This window comes from Biomphalaria glabrata, chromosome 8 (assembly GCF_947242115.1).
Source record: "Biomphalaria glabrata chromosome 8, xgBioGlab47.1, whole genome shotgun sequence".
Classification (NCBI taxonomy): Eukaryota; Metazoa; Mollusca; class Gastropoda; family Planorbidae; genus Biomphalaria; species Biomphalaria glabrata.
The window spans coordinates 5443095-5457375 of record NC_074718.1 but is presented as its reverse complement, the minus strand read 5'-3'; the positions used below and the strand labels follow the sequence as shown (position 1 = coordinate 5457375).

The following is a 14281-nucleotide window of genomic DNA, read 5'->3' as shown; positions in this document are numbered from 1 at the left end:
CACAGATTTCGCTGCTGTGGTCAGGTGCTTGTACCACCTGAAATATGCATAGCTTTCGATCGCGTCTCTCTCTCTCTCTCTCTACCTTTCTCTTTATTACTACTCCTCCTTCCCCTCCTTTTCCATTTCTGGAATCATTTCTGTGTGTCAGGTAATGCAACGTGTCATTGGTCGACAAAAAAAAAAAGGAGGGAAGTTTGGTAACACATTATTCTCGAAACGTGTAGAGCTAAAAAAAAGAACACAACAAACCTGTGGAGCTAGATATATAAAAACCCAGCAAATATAAAAATATTTTATAAAAAAAAAAAAAACTCATAAAAGGGTGATCTCTCAATACTATAAGATTTATTTACCATTTTCTATATCAAACAAGATGAATTAAGTACCCCTAATTAATTTATTAATTGTTTTTTTTTCTTTATTGATTCATGTTTTGCTAGAGGCAAAGAATAACTGTGCCAAGTTTGAACTTGATCAGAGAGTGGGAAGTGGGAGAAATAACGTGTTCAAACTGTGTACCAGAGTCAGTAGCATCAGTAGATATAAGCTTTGTAATAAACGTACAAATCACAATTACCAGAATCCAGATATTTTTAGAAGCCTTCAGTGAAGGGTTTACGTATTGGCTACACTAGCTATATCCCCAATATTGTCCGAGTCAGTTAGTTACGATTAATTATGATTATAAGAAAATGAGGTTGTATTTCACATCCATATACTTAATTGCATATTAATATCATTATTGGTATTGACATATAATATCTAGATAAAATACTCTGAAAGACACAAAGATAAAGGCACATTCCTCGTCCCATATGCTAGGACAAATGTGTACAAATGCTCCTTCTTCCCTAGTGCTATTAGAGCATGGAATGGGTTGCCTGAGCTAGCCAGGAAAACCAGGGACTTGGCAGAATTTAAGTCATTGGTTAATATGCATGACTAAATGCATGGCACTTAGGACGTAATCATCTTCTTTTTTGAATTAACGTCTGTATTATATAAGATAAGAAGATAAAGGGTCTCACATCTCTAATAGCTTAAGGTCTTATCAAGTCTAAGTCCGGCCCTGGAAGCAGTTATAGTAAGTTAACTCTTTCTCTCCGTAATTATTTGTATATTTATATATATATTTATATAGATAGATAGATATATTTTTTTAAAGATTTCCATTTAGTAATAAGAATTATCATTATACAAGCATGTAGTTAATTAAAAGACTACAATCAGAAACATATATTTATAGCTTGACTTCTTTTTTCAATTAATTAATATTTTGCTTTCTCTTTTCATTTTAATTGATCATTAAGGATCTCTGTTTTCACTACAATTTTTATTATTAGCCTACAGTTCTTTTAAATTAAAAAAAAAAACACTCCACACTTTATTATTTTGTTTTGTTGTGCAGTTTCAGACAATATTGCATGGAATCGACTATCTAATATTCGTGTTCATGCGTAGTCGTCTGCAGCTAGTTGCATATTTTATTTAGTTGTACTGCTTCAGATAATATTGGTTGGAATCGATTATCTAACAATCGTGTTCATGGGTTGTCGTCTGCAGCAGGCAGCCATTAGCGAGTTCTTAATATTTATTTGTTTCAGCACCTCATTTGGTAGAAATATGGGCTAGAATGCTGCTAGAATGTGTCAGACAATCATGTTGCCATTTAGAGTTAATAGGGGAGAGAACTCATTGGTTTTAAAAGCTCTCCTCCACCTCTTTTCCTTTTTTATAGGAGAGTGGAAGGTTTGTGCAAGAACAGAAAATGACGTATCAAATGCATTCATTCGCTGTCCATAGCTTCTCGTTTATAGTGCGGTCTAGGGCTATGTCTTCCCAGTAGTCAACAATAATGTCCACTGCTCTGAGGTCACGTTTGATTATATTCACATTATCACATATCGGAGGTGGAGACGACCAGTTGTTGTTGTTTTTTCCCCAGAGACCTGTTATTGAGTGTGTGAGAGTGTGTTTCTATGGTGACGGTGGGAAGAGGTTAGCGATTGGCTGTGAATGATGCAACATAGGTGGCATTGTCGTTATTTGGTCTTAGGTAGGAGAGACCTATGACTAAAAAATTGGGGATTAAAAGGTAGTAGTACTAAATTCTAGTACATTATATATATATATATTTAGTACTAGTTGACCCACGGCGCAGCATACGCCATTATTTTGCAGAGCCGGCCTTAGGCCCCTATGTGACCGCAGTATGCCCCGCACTTTTAAAGGACCCGCGCTAATTCTAGGTGTAAATTATTAAATAAAACCATTTTTTAACTTATAACAAAATATACGAAAAAGTCAAGGAAATATCCGGAAATTATTAAAATCTTTTGAAAACTAAAAAAAAAAAACATTGCAGAAATAAGAGAGTGATCTTTCCTTTACTTCTTCTTCTCGTTCAAACTTTTGAGGGAAGAAGAGAATTATATATATAGATTGTTCACATGGAAGTTATTTGAAGTATTATTACTTAAAATATATTCCGCCTTCAACGGTTTAGTTGTCTACCAGTAGTTTAGTGCTACATGCCAACGACCGGTACCGGTAACAATAAGCCAGTCCATACATAAAGGTCAAGGACGACGTTCGCGATACGTCCTTCATCCGGTCGACATGACCTAGCCAGCGTAAGAAGCGTTGTCTTCTTCTTCTTCATCGTTCTCATTGTTATGTTGGAGTGTTCATATGACTAGACCAATACATGAGATGAACTGCGCAGTGGTTTCCAAATCAGGGAGCTCTTGCTTCGCGTCAATAACGTTAAAATATGCTATATTATCATACTATCATACTATATCGGACTATTCGCAGTACTTGATTTTACGCGCAAAACACGCTCGTAGTACTTCCAGTGCACACATTTACTTCAGACTGTATTTTCTTAGAAGTGTATGCCTCTCATTGAGTCTAAAGTTAAGTGTGTTGATTGTAAAAAAAAAAAAACTAAAATAGCTCTTCAATTTTTTTTAACGGCGCAGACAGACCGACAAACAAAACGCACAAACGCTGCTTTTACCCTGGCTTTTACAGAGGCACTAAAAATGATAAAATAAAATCTCATTATTTGAAGTTTTTAAAGGAACTAATTTCGTATAATGTAACCGCGCACGGCACGCTACTGCTCGAAAAAGTCAATTTAAAAAAATGTACGTAATATTTACATACAAAAAGCATTCTTAGCCTGTGTAAACAAATAAATATGTTTACTTTTAATTTTAACAGCTAGTCTACCAGAAAATACACAATTTATTAATATGCATCTTTGTTGTGAACATTCTTTTTACATTTTACAAATATAAAGAAAAAGAGATACTGAAAATACATTAATTATTATTCTTTGTTTACATATAGTTAACATAGTCACCCTTACATTTATGTCTTGTTTTAGAAGTGGTGTATTTATTTATGAAAGAAATTGCTTGCATAATTAATTTTATAAACTAAACGGTTTGCTTTTAGAAAACAAAAGTATATTAACCACTCAGAAGTAGAGCGACTATCTTTTGAGAATGTTTTAAACAAATATCGTATTCCCTAATTATAATTTGTATAATTAAACATAGAAGGATAGTTATAGATAGGTCCCATTACTTTTAAGAACCTTTTTTTTTTAAAGAACCTAATACTTTTTTTTATTCAGTAAAAGAGATCACATTGCCAACAACAAAATAAGACAAAAACGCAATTTCCCGGTTTACACAACAATTAAGGCAAACATTGTTCAGAAGAAACTGTCCAAACTTGACGGTCACTATAATAGGTTGTCCGTTGTCCCCTGTCTTAGACAAATGTATGTACACGAACAAAGTCCTTGACATTTGGGATTCTTTCAGAAGGATCTGTCTTCCTATGGAAGCTCAAAGGTTCCAAGATGTGTTAATGATTTTGTTGGTGGGTTTACCAGACGACAAACTTGAATTCTTATTGTAACTGTTTTTAGGTGCACAAAGTGGGCTATTCAACGCAAAAAAAAAGTTCCTGTAAGAATCTATTTTTTTTAAATTCACTTTCCAAAAGATTACATTGCAAAAAATAACAACAAATGTAAAAACTTTGTTCAGAAATTGTTCATAGTTCATGGGTGTATTTTTTTTTATGAAAAAAAAACTGCTTGCATAAGTGATTTAAAAAATTAGATTTTTTGCTTTCAGAAAAGAGAAAAAGTAGCCATTGCATCAGAACTTTGAATGGTCTAAAATATTATGATGTCGGATTTTCACTATCTTTTCTAGTTTAAGATATCCAAACAGGACGGACGTACAAAAATTCCACACAAAACTAATAGCGTCTTTCCCCCTTTTGGGGGCCGCTAAAAATTGGTAATTTTTTTTATATATATAAATTGCATAAATAAAGTATTATGATAAAACAATTAACCCAATTAATAGTTTCCTAGACAATATCCTGACCAGACAACTCGCACAAAGAACCTACACTCTTACACATAATTTTGGCCTATCCACTGGTGTTATTCTCTTTGATAAATCTGGGCTGATCGAACCAAGATCTAGTTCTATTTCTCCATTCACTTAGACCGGAATCAAATATCTTTCCTTGCTCGTATTAACAATCTGTCCAGTGGTGTAGCTAGGTTGTGGGAAGGAGAGGGGAGAATTTGAAAATCCCCCTGGGGCCCAACTTGAGAAGGCCCCCAAATTAATTTTTTTAGATTAAAAATTAAATATTACGCAAAATGCATTGGCCCCCAAAGATATCAAGCTTCCCGCACGGGCCCCCAAACGCTATGCCCCTGAATCTGTCCATCAGGAGCAGAGTTATAACTATATATTCTATTTTTATTTGTACTATATTCTTATTAGTAAATGGATTCTTTGTATTAGATTATAATGTGATGTTGCTCGGGGGGGGGGGGAGGGGGAGTGATGATAAAGTGCTGTGCACCGGTCGCAGGCTTTGCTCGCAACGCCTCTGCACACGGGTAACTTGTTACGCTACTGCTTTGCCCCGTTCGCTGACCGTGCTTAAAAGAAAATATTGATAATAACATACAATTTGATAAAATTGATTGGCATATGTAGATCTATAGGTCAAGTACAGATTCTATTCTAGATATCTGGATAGATTCTAGATCTAATGACATTCGTTTCCCCCCCCCCCCCACACACACACACGAATGCTTAGTTTTTGCATTTTGTGTTTGTTTTGTAATGTTAGGATTTCTGTACTGCTGATATCTACATTGCTATACCAAACAAAAGGCGCGCCTTCAAAGCAAAATAACAACAATCATAGTCATTTTATATTATTAATTAATACTCTCCATCTTGTTAGATAGATCTAGATTCTATAGATTTTTAGGTGATTTTTAATCTAGATCTATAAAAGTATGAGACTAGTAGTCTAGCTTCAAACTTCTATTCTAGAGTCTACTTCTAGTCCGACCTAGACATAGTAGATCACGTAGATCAGTTTAAGTTTAAGACAGTTACTGAGTTACTATCACTGCAGTAGGACTAGGATCAGTAAACAAAGATCTAGACTAGATCTATATTCTACAAAAGAATATAATAATTAATATTTTAGCAGTCATTGAATACACAAAAAAATGAGTTTGTGGGTAGATAAATATCGACCAACGTCTCTCTCCAAATTGGATTATCACAAAGACCAAGCTGCACATCTTAAACGTTTGGTAATCTTAACATCATCTAGATTCTAGATCTATAATCTATAAGTTAGTTCTGTTTCCTAAAAAATGTTAAGTAAAATCCTAACTAGATCTAGGTTTACTTTAGGTTAAAGGCCATGGCTAAATGCATTACCAGCTTCATCCTCACTACCAGAACTCCAAAAATGGAAAACTTACATTAATAAGTGAATAACAATAAAAAAAAAATAAAATGAACTTGGAAAAAAAAATCCAGATGAACCAAATTTATCCATGTTGAAGTAGAATACGTCTAGATCTAATCTAAATTTAGATTAAATAAAATAGAGTATTAATTTCTTTAACCCAAAGGCCAAAAATGTACTATTTTAGCTTGTCTATTTAACAGTTTGCGATTCATAAAAATCTTCTCTATCATCTCACCATATTATTCTTAAAACATCTTAATTAAAATGGTTACTGCTACATTGCTATTGCCAGTAAAGTTTGCACTTTTTGGGGTTACATTTTCAAATTAACTCTTTCTCTCCGTTTAGTAATTATTTTCCTCGTTCTGATTGTATTTCACTATCCTGTTAGGATAAAACTTCAATAACTTATTTGTTTGTTATCAGAAAATGTTATATTTGGTATCGAATTACAGAAGAATGCATGCTCTTTTTACACAACAAAAATTAAAGTTTATAAATCCAAAAATCAATTTAGTTTAATGGGGTCAAATAAACATTGGCATAATCAATTAGGAGAGAAAGAGTTAAGAATGACATTTATTTTGTTTGTCAGTGACATGCATTTTTTTCCTTAATGGGTCAAAGTTATGTGCATATTACTTTTTTTTTCATCTTCCCCTGAAGAAGGGAAGATTTTTAAGCACCATGATGCATCAGCTAAGAAAGATAATAATACTTCAAAATAGATGGGAAAACACATATAATGATATATATATTAGTACATTTAATAGCCCAAGCTGTTGGTTGCCACTATAACGTGTAAAAGGTGATCTAGAACTTTTACGCATCTCAGTATTTGTAAAAGTCTCTAAGGAATAGACTCGAGCTTTTAAGAAAAGGCAATATATATAATATATAAACATTAAAAAATAAACATTTTTGAATTTAATTTTTGTCAAAATAATGTTTATACTTGCATTTTCCAAAAACTTCTAAACTTTAAAAAAGAGTAAAAAAAAAAAAGAACTGTATATTGTTTGCACATACCGTATTATAAACTTTTTTTTTTAAAAGAGCGTGACAAATTAGTTCAAAAATAAAATTCTTGATATGTTGGACGGGAAGGTAAATGAATATTAATGTCTGGTCAGTGAAATTCGCCTTCAATACAAACCTTTAAGAATGATTCCCTGTCGAATAAAATGTAATTACTTCTAGATGCACCACGTTGAGTGCTAAATTAGGTGACACTAAACTGAGAATCCAGGTGAAAGTGAATAGAGAGGGCAAAAACCTAAAGAGGATATCTTATCTTATAAATCTTATATTTATACAGGCGTTACTTCAAAAAAGAAGATGATTATGTCCTATGCGTCATGCATATTAACCAATGACCTAAATTCTGCCAAGTCACTGGTTTTCCTGGCTAGCTCATGCAACCCATTCCATGCTCTAATAACACAGGAAGAAGGAGCATTTATACAACTTTGTCCTAGCATATGGAACGAGGAATGTGCCTTTTTAATCTTTGTGATATGAAGGAATCAGTAGCATAGCAAGGTACCCATGGGCTTAGGTTCAAGCAAGAACCCCACATGTGTGACAAAAACAATATTAATACTGGTATTATATTACTATATTTTCAAATGACGTTAAACTTTTTCTCCTTTTCTACAACAACTCAGGTTGAAGGTGGTGACTTTCCTCATCTTTTGGTGTATGGCCCTTCTGGTGCTGGGAAAAAGACAAGGATTATGTGTACTTTGCGTGAGCTTTATGGCGCAGGGGTGGAGAAACTGAGAATTGAACATAGCCAGTTCACAACACCGTCTAACAAAAAATTAGAGATCTCAACAATATCTAGTAACTATCACATAGAAGTTAACCCCAGGTAAGTTTGTTTCTTCTTCACTATAATCTGATCATGTGATATGCATTGCCTGGTCATGTGTGTAGAAATAAAAATACAAGTCAGCTTTTTATATATAGATACTAGTTTTCAAAATAAAAATATTATTTAAAAACTGCCAGCGTGTGAATGCTCACCAGCTGGACTCCAACTGCGGGACAAGTGTGCAGAGCTAAGACATTTAGATCTAGCTGCTTGTAATGATTCATTCATCTCATCATCTCTGCCTGTGGTTCTGTCTGGGCATAGGCCACCAACCAGCCTCCTCTATGTGTCTCGTTTCTGTCCGATTCTCTGCCCATCTACTTGGGTTCTTGACACCATGTATAACTGGGTGTCCCTTCTTTCCTTGGATGGTTTCAGGTGGGGACTTTTCTTGTAATGTTGAATGCAGGATATGCTTTATGCATCACCAATGTCTGTAAAGGGTATAATTGGCTCCTGCTTTGTTTGTTATCACATAGTGATTCAGTACTGTTAATGTTGCTGGTTGTTACTAGTGGCACGAATTCAAGTACTTGATATTTTAGATGATAAATAGATGACAATGTAACAAACCAGAACAAACAGATTCAAATAAAACTGATTATTTAAAATGTACATATATATTTTTATTCCAAAAGAAAGGCACGGTCCAACATCACATTTTGTCCTAATCAATGCTGAAACAAATCTCTAGGCTATTTCCATTCTAAGTTTTTTAACGTACTGTCACATAACTAGAGAAAATCCCCAATTCTACGCGTCCAACTAAAGAATCATTACAGTACATTGGATAAAAGAGGGGAACATAGTTGGGTTACACTCGGTTCTATAGGAGATGTAATTACTTTTTGTTTCATTAGGCAAGGTATGTCTTAAAAACTATTTGTGGTCTTCAAACATTCAACTCATTCTCTTTTTGCATGCCAGTTAGCTTAGTATAAAATTGCTGTCCTACACAAACAGAATGGGAGGCGCGGTGGCTGAGCGGTAAAGCGCTTGACTTCTGAACAGGGGACCAGAGTTCGAATCCTGGTGAAGACTGGGATTTTTAATTTCGGGATCTTTGGGCGCCTCGTAGTCCACCCAACTCTAATGGGTACCTCACATTAGTTAGGGAAACGTAAAGGCGGTTGGTCATTGTGCTGGCCACATGACACCCTTGTTAACCGTAGGCTTTAGAAACAGATGACCTTTATATCATCTACCCTATAGACCACAAGGTCTGAAAGGGGAACTTTACTTTTTTTTTTTTTTTTACACTAAACAGAATCATAATATGAAAATAATCAATTTAAAAAAAAAACTTAACAAGGCTGTACCAACAGACAGGAAACTATTGCATAAATTGTATTTCTCCATCATGATCTTTTATTACAAAGATGGTAGTAATTAAGATGCATGTCTAGAAAGTGCTAGTTAAATTTGTCTTGAGATCACATTCTAGTTATAAAAAAAAAAATAATCCATATTATCATTAAGTAAATTTCTTTTACCATTGTGCCCTTTTGACTGAATATTAAATAAATATAAATCCCATAAATCATGTGTTTGAAATAATTGTGTCATTTCGTTCATTAGTGATGTGGGTCATAATGATAGAGTTGTGATACAGGAACTCATCAAAAACGTAGCTCAAGTCAATCAGCTGGACTCAACTCAGCAGAAAAACTTTAAAAGTGAGTATGCCATTGATAAGATGATTAAAAATTGGGATTGAATTCTGAAAGAAAAGGTTCAAATGTACAGGCTGAATCGGTGAACTTTAAGTGGTAAGGTTGTGAAACAAAGGTCATACTTCTAGAATTTTTTTTTTCTTAGTAAAAGTTCAACATCAGTGTTAGATTTTAGATTTAGACTTACTTAGATCCTTCCTGCCATTTGGTGCAAGCTAGCTTTATAAAGATCTGTCACTGGCAACGTCTGAAGTCTCTTCCCACTTAGGCAAAAAAATCAACGAAACAACATAAGAAACAATAAATAAATTGGGGTGGGGGGGGGGTCAGTGTTAGTCGAGTTTGAAAATGTATATATGAAGTAACAAAAAATAAAATGGTTTGCCCACCCAGTAAGAATGTTAAACAATTAAATTAATGGGGTCAAGCTTCAATGGAAGACAGAAAGATACACATTTAAAGAGTAAAAGCAGTACTACTAGAAGTTTAAGACATGCTATATCTCCTCTCAGTGCCTTTCTGATCAAAATGTAACAGTACTGAAAAAATTTTTTTAAATTCTTTAATTTATATGTTTTTGTATTTTTTTTTAGTTGTGGTATTGACAGAGGTGGACAGACTCACAAAAGATGCCCAGCATGCTTTACGTCGCACCATGGAAAAATACATGGCCACATGTCGCATAATACTGTGCTGCAATTCAACTAGCAAAGTTATCCCAGCCATTCGCAGTCGTTGTTTGGGGATCAGAGTGGCAGCACCAACTATTGCAGAGGTAGTTGCATTTTGTTTGTTTCTGGTATTGCTGCATTAAATGCAGTGTTGTGATTCACTATAACATTCCGGGCTCAAATAGGTCTCACCAGTCACATGAGGAGGCACAAGCCCCAATGCAAAGTCCTCAGCCACCTTGATGACAAAAGTGGTCATGATCTAACCACAGTGGACATATAACAGAAACATGTATTTATGTAACTGAGAACTATACTACAATATGCGATATTTGTCCAAAAAAAAAGAAATATCATAAATTAACAAATACACACATTGACACCCATACAAAAATTCAAGGATGCCTTGAAATTAACTTTTCAGTGAATACATATGAATTAAGTTTTTATCATTTTGTGTTTATGATTACATCTTCATAGATTTTCGCTGTAATCCTACTCCAGTGTATTTCTTGACTTTGAAACTGATTTGTTTGACAGAATTAGATCATGATTTGAGTTATGGAAAAAATGTATTCAGAAAATAAATCCCTATCATCTTATGTCATGCTTTACTTTCAACACAGATAACTCAAGTTTTGACCATGGTGTGTAAAAAAGAAGGACTCACTTTACCTAATGAAATGGCTGTTAAAATTGCAGAGAAAAGTGGACGAAATCTCAGACGGGCTCTACTGATGTGTGAAGCCTGCCGTGTGCAACAGTATGTTTATTTCTTGTATCATACTGGTGTTTTACATATCAAATGATTTTATATAAATTGTAAAATGTTCCTAATAATTAATTAAACAATTTATTTTACAATATTGGTGCTCTCTTTGCAGTATCAAAAATATATTCTCTAGTGTTCTAGGCCATTTTTTTATGCTTCTGTGTTTATTTTCTGATTGTAGATATCCCTTCAATGTTGATAAAGAAATCTCTGAGCCTGACTGGGAAATATTTCTGAGGGAGACGGCTACTATGATTGCGCAGCAGCAGTCTCCTAAAAGGTAAAGGGAAGGAAAAAAAGAAGGGGGAAGATAAAGTACAAAAGAAGATAAGCTTATAGTATAGTTAATAGAGGGACAAGAGAAGCTTATAGTTATAGAGGGACAAGAGAAGCTTATAGTAATAGAGGGACATTGAAGTCATTCATTATGCAGAGATTTAAAGCAAGAACTCGCACACTTATTTAAATGCTTGCCTGTGACAAAAGTTTTGCAAAAAAAAGTGTTAAAATAAGAATCCATGATTCAGTGCCTAATGGATAAAAACTCATAGGAAAAGATTACACATTATTTTGTTTGTAAAAAATATTTCTTTTCATGTACAGCTTCCTTAATCTTGTTCTTTACATAAATCATTTCATTATTGTTGAAATACCTTTTTTTTTTTAGTTCTACTGCTTGGCATCTGCTTCCAAATCTCATATTCATATGTATTTCTTTTTGGGCCATGCCCTCTTCCTCTTTTTTTATGTGCAAGTGGGAGAGGAGGGGTGTTTAGGTGAGGCCTTGTGATGTTGGATGCAAGCTTGCAAAGGGCGTGGCCTATCCATCGCCGGCACCTGTGAATGGTATCTTCATACATCTGCTGCTGCTTTGTTCTTTGCCCCACTTCCTCATTAGGGATCTTGTCTGACCAGCGGATCTTAAAAATCTTCTTCGTACATGGATTTTGTTCATGGTGATGAAGGTGTTTGTCCATGTCTCTTCTCCATAGAGTAGTATTGGCTTAACAATGATTCTGAAGAGCCTGCTTTGATTCTGAATCTAATTTATTTTTTTCATTTTTCTTATTATCTTAATATATGAAAGAGAATTTTTTTTTCGCTAGATTGCTTGAAGTCCGAGCCAGACTGTATGAACTTTTGACTCACTGCATACCTCCAGATGTGATTATGAAGGTAAACATTTAGGACTAGTTTTGTCAGGGGCTTATGAATAAGGGGAGGTTACAACAAATATAATATAATCTATATATATCATCTTAAATTTAATTTATCTAATAGTTTACATTACTTTCAGTTGAATTAAGAAAATAATTATTTCTCTTAAATGGTCCTGCTATGTCTTTGAGAGACATTTAAAAATTAGATTCCCAGTACTGGTAAATATCTGTTATAAAAACAAAAAATTAACTATTAAATAGTTTAAAAGTAAAATGGAAATATTGTTTATGTAGTTCTCAACTGTCTATAGTCACATAAAGAGCATTAGATTGTTAAAGAGGATTCAATATAGGACCCAAAAACTTGTATAACTTGGTTGCAGTGACTCATTGTTCCAAGAATTGTTTTATAGTAGCTTGACTTTTATTATTAGATTACATACAAATTAAGGCTAGTAATGCTTTGGGTTGCCTTCAAGCCAGAGAGTGGCAAATAAATCACTCCAACTCCCAGCTAAACTTGACTACCAAGCAAGTACACATCTGAAAGATGGATGCTATACAGACAGCAATTAAGGTTTCTTGAACACTTTCCCCCCTAAGGTGTCCACCCTCCAGCATGGACATACAATGGCTAGACTGCATTACAAATAGCTATGTTCTTGAATGGACAGTGTAGAGGGACTGCTTATTGTTTGACAGCTACGCTGGTCAGGGCACATAGTCTGTCTGGGGGACGATCTTATGCTAAAGGAACTTTTATTTTTGGTGAGAGCTGAAGGGTAGTTCGTTGCTCATCCCCACCCCCCTCAGAAAAAAAAAAGCCGCTTGTTTTAAATGACACAATAGACAACCTGACTGCAGACATTTGGAAATCTTACAAAGGCTACAGGAGACACACTTGAGACCCAAAAAAAATGTGCTTAGTACATATTTAGATTGCAAAAAGAGAACTTAAACCAAACCACTGGCAGACAACGGTTGTATCTGCTGGATGTGGCAAATAAGCAGATTGACAGCTAGAACTGTGCAGCCACTTAAAATACAGCACTTAATCTTCATACTAAAAGACAAGCCTTGTATATCTAAATATATATTCCAAATAAGTATTATGTCTTCCAGCACAATATGTTCAACTATAATAGTCTCTTTCAATTGTGCTATTAGCATTAAGAAACTAATATTGCATGACGCGTTGGACGTAATCATCTTCTTTTTTGAAGTAACATCTGTATTATATAAGATAAGATATGCATGTTGTTTGTCATTGCAGGGTCTATTGAAAGAGTTATTATCAGTGTGTGATGGTCAGCTGAAAGCAGAGGTGGTCCAAAATGCAGCTTATTATGAGCACAGACTCCAGCAAGGACAGAAATCTATTTACCACTTAGAAGCTTTTGTGGCGAAATTTATGGCTATTTATAAAAGGTTTCTGGAAGAAGGGATTGCTGATTTATTTTGAAGAGCTCTCTTGTGTTCATTGACGCACTCTCTCAACATTTGTGTGGGAACTCTTCAATGTTTTACTAACTATTGACTGAAGCTTAAAATACATGAACTACCAGTACAGATGTGAATTGTTGATATTTTTCTGTAATACAGTTCTGAGCTTGAAGGATAATTAAATCAATGTATGATGCTGAAGTTTGGAACTATTTTGCAAATTATAAGTCCTTCCAGTGAATAAAAACATTTTTTTAAGAAAATGATTTGGATTACATTTTTTTTTTTTTGTCTTTTAAAGTAGAGAAAAATTTATTTACTTAATTTAATCCTTACTAAATTTAAAAAAAAAAAAAGTACCAGTATCTAATAAAAATTCTTTAAAGGTTATGAAAACAAGAATATTAAAAATGACAGTGGCATTGACAATGACAGTAGAACTCAGGTTTGTGTTTTCACTAAGATGTGGCCTCTGAAAGATCTATCCATTGGTCAACTGTTAGGTTACCAATGTAGGTAAAAAATGCAGTTTTCAACATTTTCAGCTGGTATCTCAAGCTGTGTAGTACAAACTATGGACAACCACAATCATTCTTCCCTTCAGACAAAAGCCCCAGATACCAGGATGTCAGGGAGAAATTTTTTTTGAGCACACACATTAAAGACACTATTCGACAATGTCAACCCTGGGAAGGTACTGGGCTTTGTTGTCCAAGAGGTGGGGTTGTCTACGAAGATCTGATTTTTGAATTGTGAACATATAATATTTACATAAGATTTTTACCAAATTATTAAATTTTTACTACCTTTACTATTTTAACTATGAATAGACCTTGTTTTTAATGATTTAACTGTATAGA

At 34.2% G+C, this 14281-nt stretch overlaps 1 protein-coding gene across 1 annotated transcript; it reads left to right on the top strand.

Moving 5' to 3' along the window:
- Window positions 1–5222: 5222 nt before the first annotated feature.
- On the top strand, window positions 5223–13687 carry LOC106057338 (replication factor C subunit 3-like). Its single transcript, XM_056038438.1, has 8 exons — window positions 5223–5662; window positions 7494–7699; window positions 9281–9378; window positions 9969–10150; window positions 10673–10809; window positions 11000–11098; window positions 11925–11994; window positions 13252–13687. The coding sequence occupies exons 1-8, from the start codon at window positions 5576–5578 to the stop codon at window positions 13438–13440; spliced, it is 1068 nt and encodes a 355-aa protein (XP_055894413.1). The 5' UTR covers window positions 5223–5575; the 3' UTR covers window positions 13441–13687.
- The last annotated feature ends 594 nt before the right edge of the window (window positions 13688–14281 follow it).

Coding starts and splice junctions, on each gene's coding strand:
- LOC106057338 (XM_056038438.1), top strand. CDS start 5,576: ATGAGTTTGTGGGTAGATAAATATCGACCAACGTCTCTCTCCAAATTG. Junction 5,663..7,493: donor CTGCACATCTTAAACGTTTG/GTAATCTTAACA, acceptor ACAACAACTCAG/GTTGAAGGTGGTGACTTTCC. Junction 7,700..9,280: donor CACATAGAAGTTAACCCCAG/GTAAGTTTGTTT, acceptor TTCGTTCATTAG/TGATGTGGGTCATAATGATA.